The following is a 17,741-nucleotide window of genomic DNA, read 5'->3' on the forward strand; positions in this document are numbered from 1 at the left end:
CTACCAGTAGCAATAAAAGGTGTACCTTTTACATTATTACTACATGAAGTGCGCTTCTGTTCTGTTTCTACATCTACATCTACATCTACCTCGTTATTTTCAGATTGTTTTTTTGTTTCACTCAATTGAGATAGGTTTCTTTGAATTCTTGGAGATGCGGTCTTCATTCTAACCAATATATTTAAATAAAACAATACGTATAACGTAACAAGTGTAATTACCTTAGTTATTCATACAGTGCATTTTCTTAATTCTGCCCATAGGGATTTACGAGATAAAGACTTTGAATTGTGTTAATAAGTTTTCAACCAGAAATTTTCACGTGAAAATTGGCAGAATATAAAATAAAAGAAAAAAAAGGCACTGTATAATAAAAACATAATTTATTTTGACTCAGGCAAAAATTTTGTCAAGTTGCATAATTTAACTTTATTCAAAGATTAAATTTAGGTACCTCCAAATATTCTTTGAAATTACTTTTCGGCTTTTTCTGCTTACACTAAGAGACTTTTTTTTAAAACTATGATTTCCCATAGTGAAATTAAAGATGTTGAAACACAAACACACAAACAAAAACACAAACACAAAACACAAGCGTAGTCTAACTTGAAAAGTTCAGACGAAACTAAGAAATTCTGTTCATTTCCAACAGTATTTATACAATTTATCTGCTCTAACTAATCCGATAATGCAATGTTTTCAACATTACGATGAATTTTAGTCCCATTTGTATGAATTCAACATTTTCAAGACTGGTTAAAAACTGATCAAAATACTAACATGGGCTTCGAGTCACTGTTTTTATTTATGTCGTCTATAATGTTAAGAATCCGTTTGTACTTTCTGAGTGCTGGGAATTGTGGAATTCGGATAGAACCTGCATGAAGAAGTGATGAAATACCATATGTCTATGATGAATTGAAAATCAACACAGAATAACATATATTTTCTATATTTAGTAAGCAGTTACATTTCAAGTTACTAAAAATGGAGATTTATATCTATCGCGTATAAAAAAACACTGTAGCAAACCAGTTCGATCAGGTAAAATTCTGGTAAGTGTTAAATTCCCGTATATACTCAAGAGCGACCTGATATAAATATCTCAGTTGTTCCTGGAAAAAAAAAATTACCACAAAATCAAAAAATCGAAACTAGTCACTCACAGTGTGTTCGACGAACTGTGCCCGACTTTGTTTCACGGTTCTAACGGCAGTAAAAACGTCGCAACAATTATCTAAATTAATTTTTTCGAGCACAAACGCCAACGCCACGAAAAGTCCGCTAGCAGTTGCCCCGTCGCTGAAATTCAACACAATAAAAAAACTAATCACACTACTGCCTCGACTTACTAGCAACTGACAACAATTTTCCCTTTACACGTCATAATCTTCTGCCAAACATGAATTAAATCCTTAATATTCGAAGGCTTAAGTGTTTTCCGTCTCCAATTTTTCAGGTCTATTACAATGACGTTCTTTGTTTTGTCTTCCGTCGTTTTCCGTACTTTGAGTCGCACTAAGTTGTATGAAGGGTTGTCAGTTTCTTGATTGAAGAAAACTAATTTCATCGAATTGAAGGTCCAACTACCTTCGTTCTCGTTGGGCCAAAATTTCGGGCAACCCTGGAATACGATAACGTAGTGTTTGAAGTCGGACTAAATTTAGAGATGTTACCACGTCTTTGTCGTTAATTGTGTTCAAAGACAAGATTGTGTCGATTTCGTATTCATGAACTAGTTTCCAGAAGTCTCCAACAGTGTTGGGTAGGGGTTGTTGCGTCACGATGAATTTTTTGGGACATTGGTAGGCGTCCACGGTTACAGCGTTGATGTAGTTGGAGGAATCGCGCGAAGATATTGGCAAATAAATTTGGGTAGGGCCTATGCGAATGAAGAAATGCGTTTATTTTCGACTCGTAAGAGTCTTTTCGTGTTATACTCACCCGGCAAGATTTTAGAGAACCGATTTTTGGATTTTTCTTCGTCGGTGAGTTGCGCGGTTGTTTTAAATTGAGGTCTCTTGTTTCGTGTCAGACATTTGAGCATGTGTTTTATGTTGAAGTCAATTAAAGCGTTTTGTACCTCCTCTTCAAAATTATTACTAATGGAAATAGAAAAGTCTTCTCCGAAGAAGTACTCTAATATGACTTGATGCGAAAAAATGTACTGTTCTATGTTGCTCACCAGACCAGCCCTTTGGTCTCTTATTCGCTTCAAAACCCCAAAAAAGTCCAACTGCTTTTCTTTCGTACCCATTTTAATGAGAATGTCGCATAGAATGAAAGTACCCGACCTGCCACACCCTGCACTGGATATATTTTAAAGTCATATACAGTGTTAGAAATTTTTTGACTTACTTGCAGTGTACGACTACGGGAGTGTTCTGTTCCATTTTCAATACATTTTTCACGAATGCAACAAACTCCGAAACGTACAATGGTACTCCGTGGTCGGGCCAGGCTGTGTATTGGAAGTGGTCAACCAAACGACTTTGTTTATTAAATATTACTTGAAACTCCCGATGGATGTAGTGCGAAGTCGATTTTCGAGTAACACTCTCAACGACGAAATCTCCAAACCTGAAACGAGAGTTATCTTCTGGCCAATATTTTTCACTCTTGACACGCCCGTTTTCTTCGATTTCAGTCAACATTACTATGATTTTGACATTCTCTTGCCAGATCATGTACCAAAAATCGTGCACGGTGGACGTCAAAGGGGCTTGAGTGGCAATGAAGGCTTTTGGGACGTCGTAACCCTAGACAATTTTAATCAGGTCGAAGTCTCGTCAAAGAGATACTTACGTCGACGTAGTTTGCATTGATGTAGTCTCCCTCGCTGTTTCCTTGCAAAATTACTCTAGTCTCGTCATCTAGAAACGAAAAAGTGGTTAGATAAGTAATAGTTATTTACGTGGCAAGCTTAGTAAATTAGCCTTTACGGGCGAGCCGGAATGTTTGCAGGGCGAGCGACGTAGGAGCGAGTCCTGTAATCCGGTGAGCCCCAGTAAAGGCTAGTTGCAAGCGAGCCGCGTACAACGTTTTACTTCCTCTTGCTGAAAATCCTGAAAATGAACAACTTTGGCATCGTCTCTAGAAATTTTACTTGAAATTACAGTCATAGAAATTGTAGTTATTTTTCATAGTTTGCTCCGGTAACTATGGAAAATTGAATTGTTTGAAAATAACGGGACTGTCAATTTGTAAATTCGATTAATAATTTAAATAGTTTAATTTTGTTTCTGAGCTCTGTTAATTGTGGAATTCGATGAAGATGAAGAGTTTGAAGGTGATTTTAACGTTAGTATTAGCACAGTATTAGTGAGATTAAGAAAAAGGCCGACGCAGCGAATGTGTGTTTGATTCCGGTGCTGTCATGATAACGTTTTACAGGCAAGGTGCCTGTAAAGCTGCCACGGTAACGCTTTACAGGCAGGGTGCGTGTAAAGGATAATTTACCGAGTTAGTTCAGACGACAGTAAAAGAGCTTTAACAAGACAAGAGGAAGTAAATGTTTTAAACAATTCTTACATGGCAAGACATTGTTGTAGCGGTTTTTGTTAGCGTTTTCGTATAACTGGCCTTGTTGACAATTTGTAACCCTTGCTCTAGGTACCGCCTGAAAAGGGTTGTTTTTAAGAACGCAACGAATGGTTTTAAGCTGACCTCGAATTGTCGTGTTATTATGTTGTCATCTGGGTCATCGTCGAGCGCAGTTGAGAAGAAATTCGCAAAGTGGTTGATCTTGACAGGTTCGAAAGAAGGATCGCTTTCGTTGTTGTTGGCCATTAGTGCTTCTTTTTCTTTAAGGTCTGAGAATTTTACGCTTGGCATGTTTTTTAATTTTTTCGGTTTATGTTCTTGGCTTTTTCTCCTGTAACCACATAAATAGGTAACTATTTTTACTGGGTCTTAAGTAAACTAACCTGTAGAACATGAATCCTAGAAAGAAGGCAACAAGAAGCGTTACACTTAGTACAACTGCCACAATAATAATAGTAATATTTGTTTTCTTAATTTCTTCAGTCGCTGTAACTTCGGTAGAAATTTCTTCAATCGCTGTAAATTTGGTACGAATTTCTTCAATCGCTGTAAATTCGATAGGAATTTCGTCACGGTCTATTTTTAGAAAATAAAATTGATTTGCCACGTCTTGGAACTTTGAGTGGATGTCACATGATGCGTTATTTGCCATGCATGGAATTTTATCTTTCGAAAGAGAAATTAATCCTTTCGCTTCGTGCTCCTCTTTGGTTCCATTCTGTAGTTTTATTGTAATGTTGTAATTCGTATTTACTTGTGATTTTGGTTTTGGTTTTACTAAACAACATTCTTCTCTACACCATAATATAAAAACTTGATTCGATAATTTAGGAATGGGTTTAGAGATTACGAAATAAATCGTTGCTTTTTCACCATCATGAGCGCCTTGTGCCCAAGCAGTGAAGTTGTATTTATTACCATACTTGATTTTAATCTGAAACAATCACGTTGTTGACTGGTGATGAAGAAATGTAGAGTATTATACAGTTTTGTTATAGTTTATCTCATTGGAAACTTGGATCGTATCATTTTCTGTCCCGCTGCTGTTGTGTAGTACTGTACGGAATTTTTCAATTTTTGTGTTAAGTGGGTACTCCCATCTGAGTATCACTTCGTTCGTTGATTGTGGACTTAATTCGATACTCAAATTTTGAGGTGCTTGAGTTACTGTAAAATCAAATTGATTTATTACGTTTACACAGATAAAAAACGAACCATTTTTGACATTTATAGTAAAATTGGACTCACTCCAGTCAGCAACTTCGTAGTTTTTTGCTCCAACCTAGGACAGTTTTGTTTATTTGGCTCAGCTTCAAACTTATGTCAGTTTATATATGACTGTTTTAAAACTGACTTTTTTTTTTAATTAATCTTATAAGATTCTTACAAACTCACCGTCACTTTGTAAACGCTAACTTTCTTTTCCCGACTTATATTTGTGCACTGAAATTCGGGCCACATTTCGCAAGAAGACGTACGATTCGTTGTAGTAAGAATTGACGTGTTATCGCTGAGAGTAAAATTGTACGCTTCTATTTCTCCTGTTGGTGGAAAGGGTTCCTTCCATCTTATAAATAAAGTGTCTTCGTCACTAGAATATAAATGTAAAGAATTCACTTGTTGTGGTGCTGCAATATAAAAAAATAATACATTCGTTAATTCTAAAGAGACAAATGCTCATCCACCTGATGGCATTGACTTCTTTAAATAAGTTTGTTTTTTGTCATGCTGATCAGTCCTGTTCGCAATTACTGTGATGTTGTATTCCGTAAAAGGTAATAAATGTTTTACATCTCTAGTAATGTTAGTTGAGTACTTTAGTAAATGGTACGTATCAATTTTCGTTGATTCATTTGTACACCACTCGCTTACGCATACAAGTTCAATTGAATATTTCAATGGTCCAGTAAAATTGGTGCAGTTGTTTAATTGGAGGACGATTTGATTTTTCAAGAAGGTAACATTTCTTGGTAATTCGGCGGCAAGTATTTCCTTCGTCACAGTTGTTTGTTCTTTGAATTCATCACTTCCATCTTTTATAATGAACAACTTGATGCTGCATATTTTAAAGTGTTTTATAGTCAGTGCAATAGTTGTTGGAGACGTGGTGTTGTTATATTCTTCCTCTGCTTCGTCGATGCAGAATGATTTTTTACACTAAAAATATAAACGCATAATTTTATTAAAAAGTGTAATGAACTAATGAAATACAAAAAAGGAACGAGTTAAATCATACATGATGGCATCTAAGGAGAGGGCAAATAGAAGATAAACAACGTTAGTTTATAACTTTAGCCCACTAAGAAAACCAAAAAAACATTGCTTTCAAAAGAACAAAAAAAAAGGCAAAATTAAATAATTACAAAAGGTAATACAGCAAGTTACCCAGAAAAAGACGAATAAAAATTATGGTTTTGAATATACCTACACTTAGCGGCATGAAAAACGGGTCACCCGTATTTTTTTTTTTAAGATACAAAAATGTGCAAAATATAGTACGATTTCGGTTGCAAAACTTTGATGTTGTTATGCAACGTTTATTGTAATATTTTTATCCTAAAAGAATTAGAAAATATATATTTTAACAGAAATTGAAAAAAAATTAATAAACAAAGCTGAGAAAAAAAAAAGTTGTCGAAAAAACAAAAGCACTGATGCTTGGGCACACTGTTTTAGGACGTCAATAACGAGTATTTCACCCACGAACCAATAAGACTGCTGCCATTCTCTAGGGTCTCCCATGAAATAAGTTGTTTATTTATTCTTATTGGATATTCTCTCATTCCTTTAAAAGCATATTCTGAAGTTCATCTAAAGTGTGGGGTGCGGGAACACTCAGTTAATATGCTGTTCAAGAAACAATATCAAAATAAAGCGCAGTAAAAAGGTCGAAGCACTGTACTACTATTAACTGGTCTGTTTTTCATGCCGGTCGGTGTGGATATCAACGAAACAGAATGTTTACTTTACAAACACTGGTACATTTATCAATACAGAGATACGCAAATTTGGAATCTAAAGAAAGATAGGGATAGTAAAAAGCAAAGAATTTCTTAAAGGAAGTGTTCTAAATATAGTGCAGAATTTCTGAAACGTTGTAGGGGTTTGACAGAGAGGAAACAGAATTCAATATAATATTGTCGATGTTTATACCTTGTGTGTTATTTTGTACGTATTAGTTTCATGTCTAGTCCAGTTTAATACGATCGTGTCATCGTCTTCCACATGTGCAGTCAAAGATTCTAAAATTGTCTTTTTAAAGTTTTGACTACAGGGTGTTTTTAAAAATATGCAAAAAAATTGGTATATTCGACCATCTTGGAAAGCTATACAAAACTTTGTTCATTGCATCATTCTCATAAAAAAATACCCATACACCATACTTTTGTTGCACCAGTGACAAATATGAATAAAGTGCAAGGTGCTGAACAACGGCATTGAAAGTTCCATGATCTGGTAAATTCCGACCGTAGAGACGTCGAGTTTCAAGACCGTTTCCAAATGTTCTCCCATACATTAAGACCATGTCGGTCATTTCGGCATTTGTATAACTTCGCATTTTTCAAGAAAACTTCTTTGAATGCATTTCGGCGAAAAGACGTCAAAAATGATTCTTTCTGTTGCCGAACTACGATTATTGTTCTTTACCTGGAAGTAAAGTTAGCCCGCCGCAAGTGTTGCTTAACAAACAACGAATTGCCATAAATCAGTGGCGCATGCCCAATTTTGATCCATTTTTTGCGAATTTTGTCTCAAAAACAAAAAATTGATTTGAGGTGATTTTAAGTTTGACATGTGTCCTCATGTCCAATTTCCCGTTACTTTTTTTACATACCTTTCAAAAACACCCTGTATTGTATTATTATATTAATTACTTACTTTTGTATACTGTTAACTCCGGGATGGTACCTTGTTGAAATGATGAATTATGGCTAACCAATAGTATTCTAAACTGATAAGAATCATCCCGCGAAAAATTTAATGAGAACGATTCATTATTTTTTGAAATGGGGAATTGCTCGTCTGTGTAATTTTGAAACCCATCGTTGCTCTCAAGCTAGCAACATTACATAAAAACCAGCAACAACTTACTTAAATGTATACCTTTCTCCACTGAATATAATAATGTTCTGCCTTCCCTTCGTCTTGTCCATATTCAATATTTGTTAAAATTTTTATCGACTCGTCGTCACTAGGTTCTAAAATAGGTGGCTTTTTCACGACGGTAAATTTATACTCACAGTGTTCCCCGAAGTACTGTGGCTTACATTTTTGACATCCGGTTTTCTTATCACATTTTTCGCAGTTAGTACAATTTTTCAAACAATCTAATCCCCAAGAATCTTCTCCGCATTCTAAAATAAGAAATAGTTATTTTAACAGTTTTCAGTTGTTTACGTAACACCTTCGGTACAGTTTTCTCCCTTGAAACCCCAGGCACAGTGACATTTATTTTGTGACACGCAAATTCGATGGCTCTCACAGTTGGGATATAACGTCCCAAAAACTGCATCGCATTTAATGTGACACTGTTTTCCTAGAGTGGCATTGTCACAAAATTCACTTACAGAGCCAGTTGAGTTTAATTCTGCACAAATCTGGTTAGTCCAGGGTGTATTCAAGTCGGTTCGATAAGTAACTGAAAATCATTTTGTAGCTAAGGTTTATACTCACGTATTTCGAGATGAAAGTATTCGAAGCGGGGTTTAGTTTGATTTAGTAAAAATATCTACCTATTTCGGAACTACAACTGTGTATATCATCGATTGCCCAGTAACCTTCCATACGGTCGTCGTATCGTCCTCTGTCAACCGAAAGTGTTTGATTAATTGCTTTAGGATCAGTCCTTATTTCGTATTTTTTCCACTGTTTTAATTTGGTCTTTTCGTTAAATCCAGTTATGTTTTTAATGCTGTTTTCTGGTCGTACCGAAATTTTCAGATAACATCCTTCATCAACAGAAACATAGAAAGAGACGCAACTCAAAGATGTTATGTTAATGTATGATGGTTTTGTGCTAGTTGTTGTAGAGTATCTAAATTCATCTGCAAAATATAGCTGTTATGTGATTGTTATCTTAGGATCAAGTTCTTACATTTATGTAATTTAATATTTAAATTGTCTGGAGAAAATGTTCGGCTTGCCAGATCAAAATCCAGTTTTTTTTCATTAACAACATTGTTGTTTTCAGTGTTGACTAGATTCACATGTGTACGATTTTTCATTATTTCGTAGTGTCCCCACTGGCAAGCGGTGTGCAACTTTATCAGCGGAAAATTAGTGAATTTAAGAAATGCGTTTTTGTCACATACTCACATTTAGTATTTTTATAAAGGGTATGTATGGAATGTAACTGAAAATATTTGTCGAATGTTGTTTTAAACACAGTGAGAATCGGTTGTTAATTGTCAGATCTTTAATGTCTGCACTAAAAGCTGAGAAACGCTATAGAATAGAAATCTCCTTTTGTTGTGTGCTTTACTCACTTGTCCAACGTTGATCAAGTACTGGCCGAAAGTCAGCACTCCAATTTGTTCGGTGCCAATCATCGTCATGTATGTTGGTTATTTCTTCGATTATTCGTTTAAGTTCTACAGGGTTATCTTTAGTTTTTATGTATATAGTGGAGTTAACAGAATCGCCTGTTAAAACACACGTAATAGTACTATCTTTAATTAATGTTATCACTTCGGCTGAAATTAACACACTCGCGAAAACATAATTGTACAAAAATAACTTCATTTTCTTTCTAGCCGCACTATGATCTGAGTAGAATGAAAAATTTTCGATAATCGACTAAAGAAAGACCTACGAGTAAAAAAATCAATAGTAAATATATAATGAGTCATATCACATTTAAACAGCACACTGTTTACAAAAAAAAACGTATCTCAAATTTTAAAGTCGATGTTTTTCTATGCGATAAAAATATGATCATACATTTCAGTGTATTTTAGGTAGCAATTTATAGACGCACATATTTTTTAAGTCAATATTTATTTAAGTTAGTTTCGGTGACTCACTTAAAATCTTTCGATTAAAATTCATAAAAAAAATGTGCTTGTTGTCAATGTGCCTACTTTTAGGTCCAATCTTCAGAAAGAAATATTAAAATTTGTTATCAGTTAGGTTCTTTCTTATTGTCTAATGTTTTCCTACTGTTACGTAAATAATAATAACAAACTAAATATATTGTTGTAATTTCAAAGGAATAAACCTGTATGGTCTTTATTAGTCGTTATAAAATTATTTGTATTACATTTTTTTCACTATTAAATTGAACTTAACCTACATTTGTACTTTTCTCTATAAACAAATAAATGAATTCAATATTAAGTAATTTAACTGATTTAAACTACGACTTCATAAATATTAAATTTTCGAACATATTCCAACGCTGCTTCATACAGATATTTAATTTGTTCCTAAAACAGAAATCACAAAAATTGGAAAGTACAAAGTCAAAGAACTTACAGGATTTTTTAAAAACTGAGCACAGTTTTGTTTGACGGTCTTCGCGGCCTCAAAAACGTTGCAACACCGGTGTGTGTTAATTTTTTCCAACAAAAAGGCCAAGGCTACAAAAAGGCCACTGGCTGTTGTTCCATCGCTTCAATGTTAACAATGATATAAATAACGATCAAACGTCAATATTTTACTTACCAGCACGTGACAACAATTTGCCCATTATACGGCACAATTTTATCGCAAACGTCGATTATTCCTTTCGTGTTCGAAGGCGTAGCACTTGTACGTTCCCAGGTTTTAACGTATAAAATTTTAACGAATTTTTCTTCAGACTTACCAGTTGTGTCGATTTTGATAGTGATTGTGTTATATGTGTCGTTAGTGTTTTCGTGCCATACAATATCGAGTTTATTTGATTCGTTGAGAGACCAGCGGAGAGTGTCCTTAGGCCAGAAACTTGAATACTCCTTGGATGATCGTGTGTAGTATTTAGTAATGCTTAGGAATATATAAATATTTACCTCGTCGTTGTCCTCTATTCCGTTTAACCATATTACTATTTCGACTTCATTGCTTATGACTAGGTTCCAAAAACTGCATAAATTATTTGTTGAAGGTTCTTGTGTTACGATGAATCTTGCGGGGTAATTGAAGCAGTCCACAGCGATAACTCTGATGTTGTTAAACGTGTCATCTATACAAAACGGAAAATGTTGCATTGTTTGAATAAGCACTGAAATTTACTGTACCCACCTAGAGAAATCGTACGGCAGTGCTCCGTAGCTTTGTCCAAGCGATCGACAAATCGCTTTATAGCACTTTCTTGCATAGCTTCTTGAATTTTCACCACAAAATCACTCGGTTTGTTCGAAGAAGAATAGTTTTTCCCAAAATAATATTCCACCAAGACGAAGTGACTGAAAATATACTGATCCAAATTACTCACTAAACCCCCTCTTTGGTTTCTCATCTTCTCTAGCGTTTTAAAAAAATCGACCTTCTTTTCTTCAATGCTCATTCTTAAGATGATATCGCACAAAATGTATATTCCTGTTCTTCCACATCCTTCTCTAAGTAATTATCGTTAAACAACTTTCAGACTTTTAAAACTACTTACTCGCTGTGGACGACAACAGGATACTCATTGCTCAGTTCGATTAATTGTTTCACAAAGAAGGTAAAATTTTTAGGAGATGACGGTACTCCTTTAAGGGTCCAGGACAGGTACTGAAACTGATGAACTGTACGAGTGTTATTATTCCATTTCACCTCAAGTGTTCGATGAATATAACTTCCGTTTTTCTTTACAGAAACATTTTCTATCAAGAACATTCCAAATCTAAAGTGAGAAAAATCGTCGGGCCAATACTTTTCGCATTTAGTACATTCATTGTCTTCGAGCTTGCACAACATAACTATAATTTTTACATTTTCTTGGCATACCATGGACCAAAAGTCGTGCACGGTACATGTTAAAGGAGTTTGGGTGGCGATATATCTTTTCGGTTTTTCGTAGCCCTTTGAAATGTGTTATTTAAATTGTTTACAGCCAAACATTACTTACGTCAATGTAATTTGCATTTATGTAGTCTCCGTTTTCGTTATCTTTCAAAATCACTCTCGTATCGTCATCTGGAAAATCAGAAAGAAGTATGGGTGTGACGTTACTTAACTTTTGCTTACATGGTAAGATATGTTCGTAATGGTTTTTACTGGCGTTTTTGCTTAATCGACCATGGATACAATCTGCAGCTCTTGTTTTTGGCAGTTCCTAAAAGCGTAATTGTTGAATTCGTAGTAACTATTTTCTCGTATACCTGAAACTGTCGTATTAATATATTTTGATGTGCATCTTGTCGCAACGACATGAAGAGGTAATTTTCAAATTCATTAATTTGGACTGATGGAAAAGACACGTCGTTTGGGTCAGTTTTGTCAATTAGTGTTTCCTTTTCGTTAAGTGCAATAATTTGTGTGTCTTCTATAACTGTAGATTTAAGTTTGTATCTACAGCGTTAATATGTAGCAAAAATTTTAAACTTGTAGCGAGTGCACTAACCTGTAGTATATTAACCCTGGAAGGAAAGCAACGAGGAGAATTAAACTTAGCGTAACTACAATAATAATATTTGTTTTTGATGTAATCTTGCTTTCTTCAGGCGCTGTAAATTCGATAAGAATTTCTTCACGGTCTATTTTTAGAAAATAAGATTGACTTGCCACGTCTTGGAACTTTGAGTGGATGTCGCATGGTGGGTTATTTTCCGTGCATGAAATTTTATCTTTCGAAAGAGAAATTAATCCTTTCGTTTCATGTTCCTCTGTGATTTCATTATGTTGTTTTATTGTAATGTTATAATTCGTATTTACTTGTGATTTTGATTTTGATTTTACTAAATAACAATCTTGTCTACACCATAATATAAAAGTTTCGTTTGACAATTTAGAAATGGGTTTAGAGACTACGAAATAAATCGTTACTTTCTCACCATCATGAGCGTTTTGTGCCCAAGCAGTGAAGTTGTATCTATTACCATACTTGATTTTAATCTGAAACAAGCACGTTGTTGACTGGTGTAGAAGAAATGTAGAGTATTATACAGTTTTGTTATAGTTTATCTCATTGGAAACTTGGATCGTATCATTTTCTGTCCCACTACTACTGTTTAGTACTGTACGGAATTTTTCAATTTTTCCATATGTGTAATATGGGTACTCCCATCTGAGTATCACTTCGTCCGTTGATTGTGGACTTAATTCGATCCGCAAATTTTGAGGTGCTTGAGTTACTGTAAAATCAAATTAATTTATTACGTTTACACAAATAACAAACGAACCATTTTCGACATTTATAGTAAAACTGGACTCATTCCATTCAGCAGCTTCGTGGTTTTTTGCTCGAACCTAGGACAGTTTTGTTTATTTGGCTCAGCTTCAAACTTATGTCAGTTTATATATGACTGTTTTAAAACTGACTTTTTTTTTTTAAATTAAACTTATAGGATTCTTACAAACTCACCGTCACTTTGTAAACGCTAACTTTCTTTTCCCGACTTATATTTGTGCACTGAAATTCGGACCACATTTCGCAAGAAGACGTACGATTCGTTGTAGTAGGAATTGTTGTGTTATCGCTGAGAGTAACATTGTACGCTTCTATTTTTCCTGTTGGTGGAAAGGGTTCCTTCCACCTTATAAACAAAGTGTCTTCGTCACTAGAATATAAATGTAAAATATTCACTGGTTGTGGTGCTGCAATAAACAAAAATAATGAATTCGTTAATTTTCAAGAGATAAATGCTCATCAACCTGACGGCATTGACTTCGTTAAATAAGTTTGTTTTTTGTCATGCTGACCAATTCTTTTCGCAGTTACGGTGATGCTGTATTCCGTAAAAGGTGATAAACCTTTTACATCTCTAGTAATGTTAGTTGAGTAGTTTTGTAAATGATATGGACCAACTTTAGTGGATGTATTTGTACACCACTCGCTTATGCATATAAGTTCAATTGAATAATTCAGTGGTCCAGTAAAATTGTCGCATTTGTTTAGATCGAGGACGATTTGATTTTTCAAGAAGGTAACATTTCTTGGTAATTCAGCTGGAAGTATTTCTTTCGTTGAATTTTGAGGTATCACAGTTGTTTGCTCTTTGAATTCATCGCTTCCATTTTTTATAATGAACAACTTGATGCTGCATGTTTTAAAGTGTTTTATAGTTAGTTCGATAGATGTTGTAGAAGTGGTATTATATTCTTCCATTGCTTCGTGGAAGCAGAATATTTTTTGACACTAAAATGTTAACAGATGCAAACGCATTATTAAAAAGTGTTATTAAACACAAAAAAGAAAAGAGTTAAATCATACATGATGGCACTCAACCAGAGGACAGAGGGAAGATAAACCACGTTAATTTATAACTTTAGCGAAATAAGAAAATTAAAGAAACATTGCTTACAAAAGAACAACAAAAAGGCAAAGTTAAATAATTAGCGGCACGAAAAACGCGTCACCCGTATTTTTTTTAAGATCCGAAAATGTCCAAAATAAAGTACGATTTTGGTTGCAATACTTTGATGTTGTTATGCAACGGTTATTGTAATATTTTTATCCAAAAAGAACTAGAAAATATATATTTTAATAGAAAATGAAAAAAAATTCAACAAACGAAGCTGAAAAAAAATTAAAGTTTTCAAAAAAGCAAAAGCAATGTTCATTGGGCACACTATTTAAGGACGTCAATAACGAGTATTTCCTCCACAAACCTATAAGACTGCTGCCATTTTCTAGGGTCTCCCATGAAAAATATTCTTATTCGATATTCTCTCACTATTTTAAAAGCATATTCTGAAGCTCATTTAAAGTGTGGGGTGCAGGTACACTCAATTAATAAGCTGTTCAAGAAAAACATCAAAAATAAGCGTAGTAAAAATATCGAAGCACTGTACTATTAGCTGGTCTGTTTTTCATGCCGGTCGGTGTAGATATCAACGAAACAGAATGTTTACTTTACAAACGCTGGTACATTTATGAATACAGAGATACACAATTTTGAATGTAAAGAAAAATAGGGATAGTAAAAAAGCAAAGAATTTTTTAAAGGAAGTGTGCTAAATAATGTGCAGATTTCTGAAACGTTGCAGGGTTTTGACAGAGAGGAGACAGAATTCAATATAATGTTGTCGATGTTTATACCTTGTGTGTTATCTTGTATGTATTAGTTTCATGTCTAGTCCAGTTTAATACGATCGTATCATCGTCTTCCACATGTGCAGTCAAAGATTCTAAAATTGTCTTTTTAAAGTTTTAACTACAGTAGGGCGTTTTTAAAGATATGCAAAAAAAAATGGTACATTCGACCATCTTGGAAAGCTATACAAAACTTTGTTCATTGCATCATTCTCACAAAAAAATACCCATACATAATACTTTTGTTGCGCCAATGACAAATATGAACAACGGCATTGAAAGTTCCATGATCTGGTAAATTCCGCCCGTAGAGACGTCGAGTTTCAAGACCATTTACAAATGTTCTCCCACACATTAAGACCATGTCGGTCATTTCGGCATTTGTATAACTTCGCATTTTTCAAGAAAACTTCTTTGAATGCATTTCGGCGAAAAGACGTCAAAAATGATTCTTTCTGTTGCCGAACTACGATTATTGTTCTTTACCTGGAAGTAAAGTTAGCCCGCCGCAAGTGTTGCTTAATAAACAACGAATTGCCATAAATCAGTGGCGCATGCCCAATTTTGATCCATTTTTTGCGAATTTTGTCTCAAAAACAAAAAATTGATTTGAGGTGATTTTAAGTTTGACATGTGTCCTCATGTCCAATTTCCCGTTACTTTTTTTACATACCTTTCAAAAACACCCTGTATTGTATTATTATATTAATTACTTACTTTTGTATACTGTTAACTCCGGGATGGTACCTTGTTGAAATGATGAATTATGGCTAACCAATAGTATTCTAAACTGATAAGAATCATCCCGCGAAAAATTTAATGAGAACGATTCATTATTTTTTGAAATGGGGAATTGCTGGTCTGTGTAATTTTTAAACCCATCGTTGCTCTCAAGCTAGCAACATTACATAAAAACAAGCAACAACTTACTTAGACGTAATATACCTTTCTCCACTGAATATAATAATGTTCTGCCTTCCCTTCGTCTTGTCCATATTCAATATTTGTTAAAATTCTTATCGAATCGTCGTCAGTGGGCTCTAAAATAGGTGGCTTTTTCACGACGGTGAGTTTATACACACATTGTTCCCCGAAGTACTGTGCCTTACATTTTTGACATCCGGTTTTCTTATCACATTTTTCACAGTTAGTACAATTTTTCGAACAATCTAATCCCCAAGAATCTCCTACACATTCTAAAATAAGAAATAGTTATTTTAACAGTTTTCAGTTGTTTACGTAACACCTTCGCTACAGTTTTCTCCCTTGAAACCCCAGACACAGTGACATTTATTTTCTGACAAACATATTCGATGTTCCTCACAGTTGGGATATAACGTACCAAAAACTGCATCGCAGTTAATGTGACACTGTTTTCCTAGAGTGGCATTGTCACAAAATTCACTTACAGAGCCAGTTGAGTTTAATTCTGCACAAGTCTGGTTAGTCCAGGGTGTATTCAAGTCGGTTCGATAAGTAACTGAAAATCATTTTGTAGTTAAGGTTTATACTCACGTATTTCGAGATGAAAGTATTCGAAGCGGTGTTTAGTTTAATTTAGTAAGAATATCTACCTATTTCGGAACTACAATTGTGTATATCATCAATTGCCCAATAACCCTTGGTACCGTTGTCGTATCGTCCTCTGTCAATCGAAAGCGTTTGATTAATCGCTTTAGGATCAGTCCTTATTTCGTATTTTTTCCACTGTTTTAATTTGTTCTTCTCGTTAAATCCACCTATTGTTGTAATGCTATTTTCTGGTTGTACCGAAATATTCAGGTAACATTCTTTATCAACAGAAACATAAAAAGAGACGCAACTCAAAGATGTTATGTTAATGTATGATGGTTTTGTGCTAGTTTTGTTATTTGAGTATCGAAATTGATCTGCAAAATATAGCTGTTATATGATTGTTATCTTAGGATCAAGTTCTTACATTTATGTACTTTAATATTTAAATTGTCTGGAGAAAATATTCGCCTTGCCAGTACAGAATGCAGTTTTTTTTCATTAACAACATTGTTGTTTTCAGTGTTGAGCAGATTCACATCTGTACGATTTTTCATTATTTCGTAGTGTCGCCACTGACAAGCGGAGTGGGTAGTAATATTCAACTTTAACAGCGGAAAATTAGTGAATATAAGAAATGCGTTTTTGTCACATACTCACATTTATTACTGGCATTCTTTCGTGAATTTGGTAAAACCTGTCATGTAAAATAATTTTCGAATGTTGTTTTAAACACAGTGAGAATCGGTTGTTAAATGTCAGATCTTTAATATCTGCACTAAAAGCTGAGAAACGCTATAGAATAGAAATCTCCTTTTGTTGTGTGCTTTACTCACTTGTCCAACGTTGATCAAGTACTGGCCGAAAGTCAGCACTCCAATTTGTTCGGTGCCAATCATCGTCATGTATGTTGGTTATTTCTTCGATTATTCGTTTAAGTTCTACAGGGTTATCTTTAGTTTTTATGTATATAGTGGAGTTAACAGAATCGCCAGTTAAAACACACGTAATAGTACTATCTTTAATTAATGTTATCACTTCGGCTGAAATTAACACACTCGCGAAAACATAATTGTACAAAAATAACTTCATTTTCGCACTATGATCTGAGTAGAATGAAAAATTTTCGATGATCGACTAAAGAAAGACCTACGAATAAAAAAATCAATAGTAAATATATAATGAGTCATATCACATTTAAACAGCACAGTGTTTACAAAAAAAACGTATCTCAAATTTTAAAGTCGATGTTTTTCTATGCGATAAAAATATGATCATACATTTCAGTGTATTTTAGGTAGCAATTTATAGACGCACATATTTTTTAAGTCAATATTTATTTAAGTTAGTTTCGGTGACTCACTTAAAATCTTTCGATTAAAATTCATAAAAAAAATGTGCTTGTTGTCAATGTGACTACTTGCTTATATTTTATGTTCAATCTTCGGAAAGAAATATTAAATTTCGTTCAGTTAGGTTCTGTCTTAAATGTCTAATATTTTCTTACTGTTACGTAAACAATAAAAAC

At 34.2% G+C, this 17,741-nt stretch overlaps 2 protein-coding genes across 5 annotated transcripts; both read right to left on the bottom strand.

The window, feature by feature from the left end:
* Nucleotides 1-936: 936 nt before the first annotated feature.
* On the bottom strand, nt 937-17,435 carry LOC135126273 (uncharacterized). Of its 3 annotated transcripts, none has more exons than XM_064052194.1 (22): nt 17,050-17,416; nt 16,874-16,998; nt 16,641-16,818; nt 16,276-16,590; nt 15,948-16,181; nt 15,647-15,897; nt 15,419-15,596; nt 14,708-14,796; nt 5,229-5,700; nt 4,939-5,171; nt 4,759-4,825; nt 4,529-4,710; nt 3,927-4,477; nt 3,667-3,874; nt 3,532-3,619; nt 2,806-2,873; nt 2,359-2,759; nt 1,945-2,309; nt 1,680-1,882; nt 1,353-1,624; nt 1,167-1,302; nt 937-1,115 (listed from the first exon to the last, which is right to left on the bottom strand). In XM_064052194.1, exons 1-22 carry the CDS (start codon nt 17,303-17,305, stop codon nt 1,041-1,043), a joined length of 4,947 nt encoding a protein of 1,648 aa, XP_063908264.1. In that variant the 5' UTR covers nt 17,306-17,416; the 3' UTR covers nt 937-1,040. The 3 variants fall into 3 exon arrangements, with proteins under 3 accessions (XP_063908264.1, XP_063908263.1, XP_063908265.1); XM_064052193.1 differs by having other exon boundaries at nt 1,677-1,882; nt 17,050-17,411; XM_064052195.1 differs by lacking the exons at nt 937-1,115; nt 1,167-1,302; nt 1,353-1,624; ... (9 more) ...; nt 4,939-5,171; nt 5,229-5,700 and adding exons at nt 9,734-9,968; nt 10,018-10,153; nt 10,207-10,478; ... (9 more) ...; nt 13,031-13,263; nt 13,321-13,804 and having other exon boundaries at nt 17,050-17,435.
* Nucleotides 7,059-9,428, bottom strand: LOC135126286 (uncharacterized). Of its 2 annotated transcripts, none has more exons than XM_064052223.1 (7): nt 9,030-9,428; nt 8,860-8,978; nt 8,639-8,804; nt 8,277-8,588; nt 7,949-8,182; nt 7,648-7,898; nt 7,059-7,600 (listed from the first exon to the last, which is right to left on the bottom strand). In XM_064052223.1, exons 1-7 carry the CDS (start codon nt 9,283-9,285, stop codon nt 7,415-7,417), a joined length of 1,524 nt encoding a protein of 507 aa, XP_063908293.1. In that variant the 5' UTR covers nt 9,286-9,428; the 3' UTR covers nt 7,059-7,414. The 2 variants fall into 2 exon arrangements, with proteins under 2 accessions (XP_063908293.1, XP_063908294.1); XM_064052224.1 differs by lacking the exon at nt 7,059-7,600 and having other exon boundaries at nt 7,654-7,735; nt 7,785-7,898.
* Nucleotides 17,436-17,741: the final 306 nt, after the last annotated feature.

The sequence above is a fragment of the Zophobas morio genome, unplaced genomic scaffold (genome assembly GCF_036711695.1).
Source record: "Zophobas morio isolate AGI-343-1 ecotype UQ-CSIRO unplaced genomic scaffold, CSIRO_AGI_Zmor_V1 ptg000010l, whole genome shotgun sequence".
NCBI lineage: Eukaryota > Metazoa > Arthropoda > Insecta > Coleoptera > Tenebrionidae > Zophobas > Zophobas morio.

Bases quoted from the DNA above. Each gene is read 5' to 3' on its own strand.
- LOC135126286 (XM_064052223.1), bottom strand. From the start codon at position 9,285: ATGAAGTTATTTTTGTACAATTATGTTTTCGCGAGTGTGTTAATTTCA. The intron at 8,979-9,029 runs GTGAGTAAAGCA...AGCGTTTCTCAG, and splicing joins ACTTGATCAACGTTGGACAA to CTTTTAGTGCAGACATTAAA. The intron at 7,899-7,948 runs GTGTTACGTAAA...TTCTTATTTTAG, and splicing joins GGGAGAAAACTGTACCGAAG to AATGCGGAGAAGATTCTTGG.
- LOC135126273 (XM_064052193.1), bottom strand. From the start codon at position 17,305: ATGAAGTTATTTTTGTACAATTATGTTTTCGCGAGTGTGTTAATTTCA. The intron at 2,310-2,358 runs GTAAGTCAAAAA...AAATATATCCAG, and splicing joins CCCGTAGTCGTACACTGCAA to TGCAGGGTGTGGCAGGTCGG. The intron at 1,625-1,676 runs GTAACATCTCTA...ATCGTATTCCAG, and splicing joins CAATTAACGACAAAGACGTG to GGTTGCCCGAAATTTTGGCC.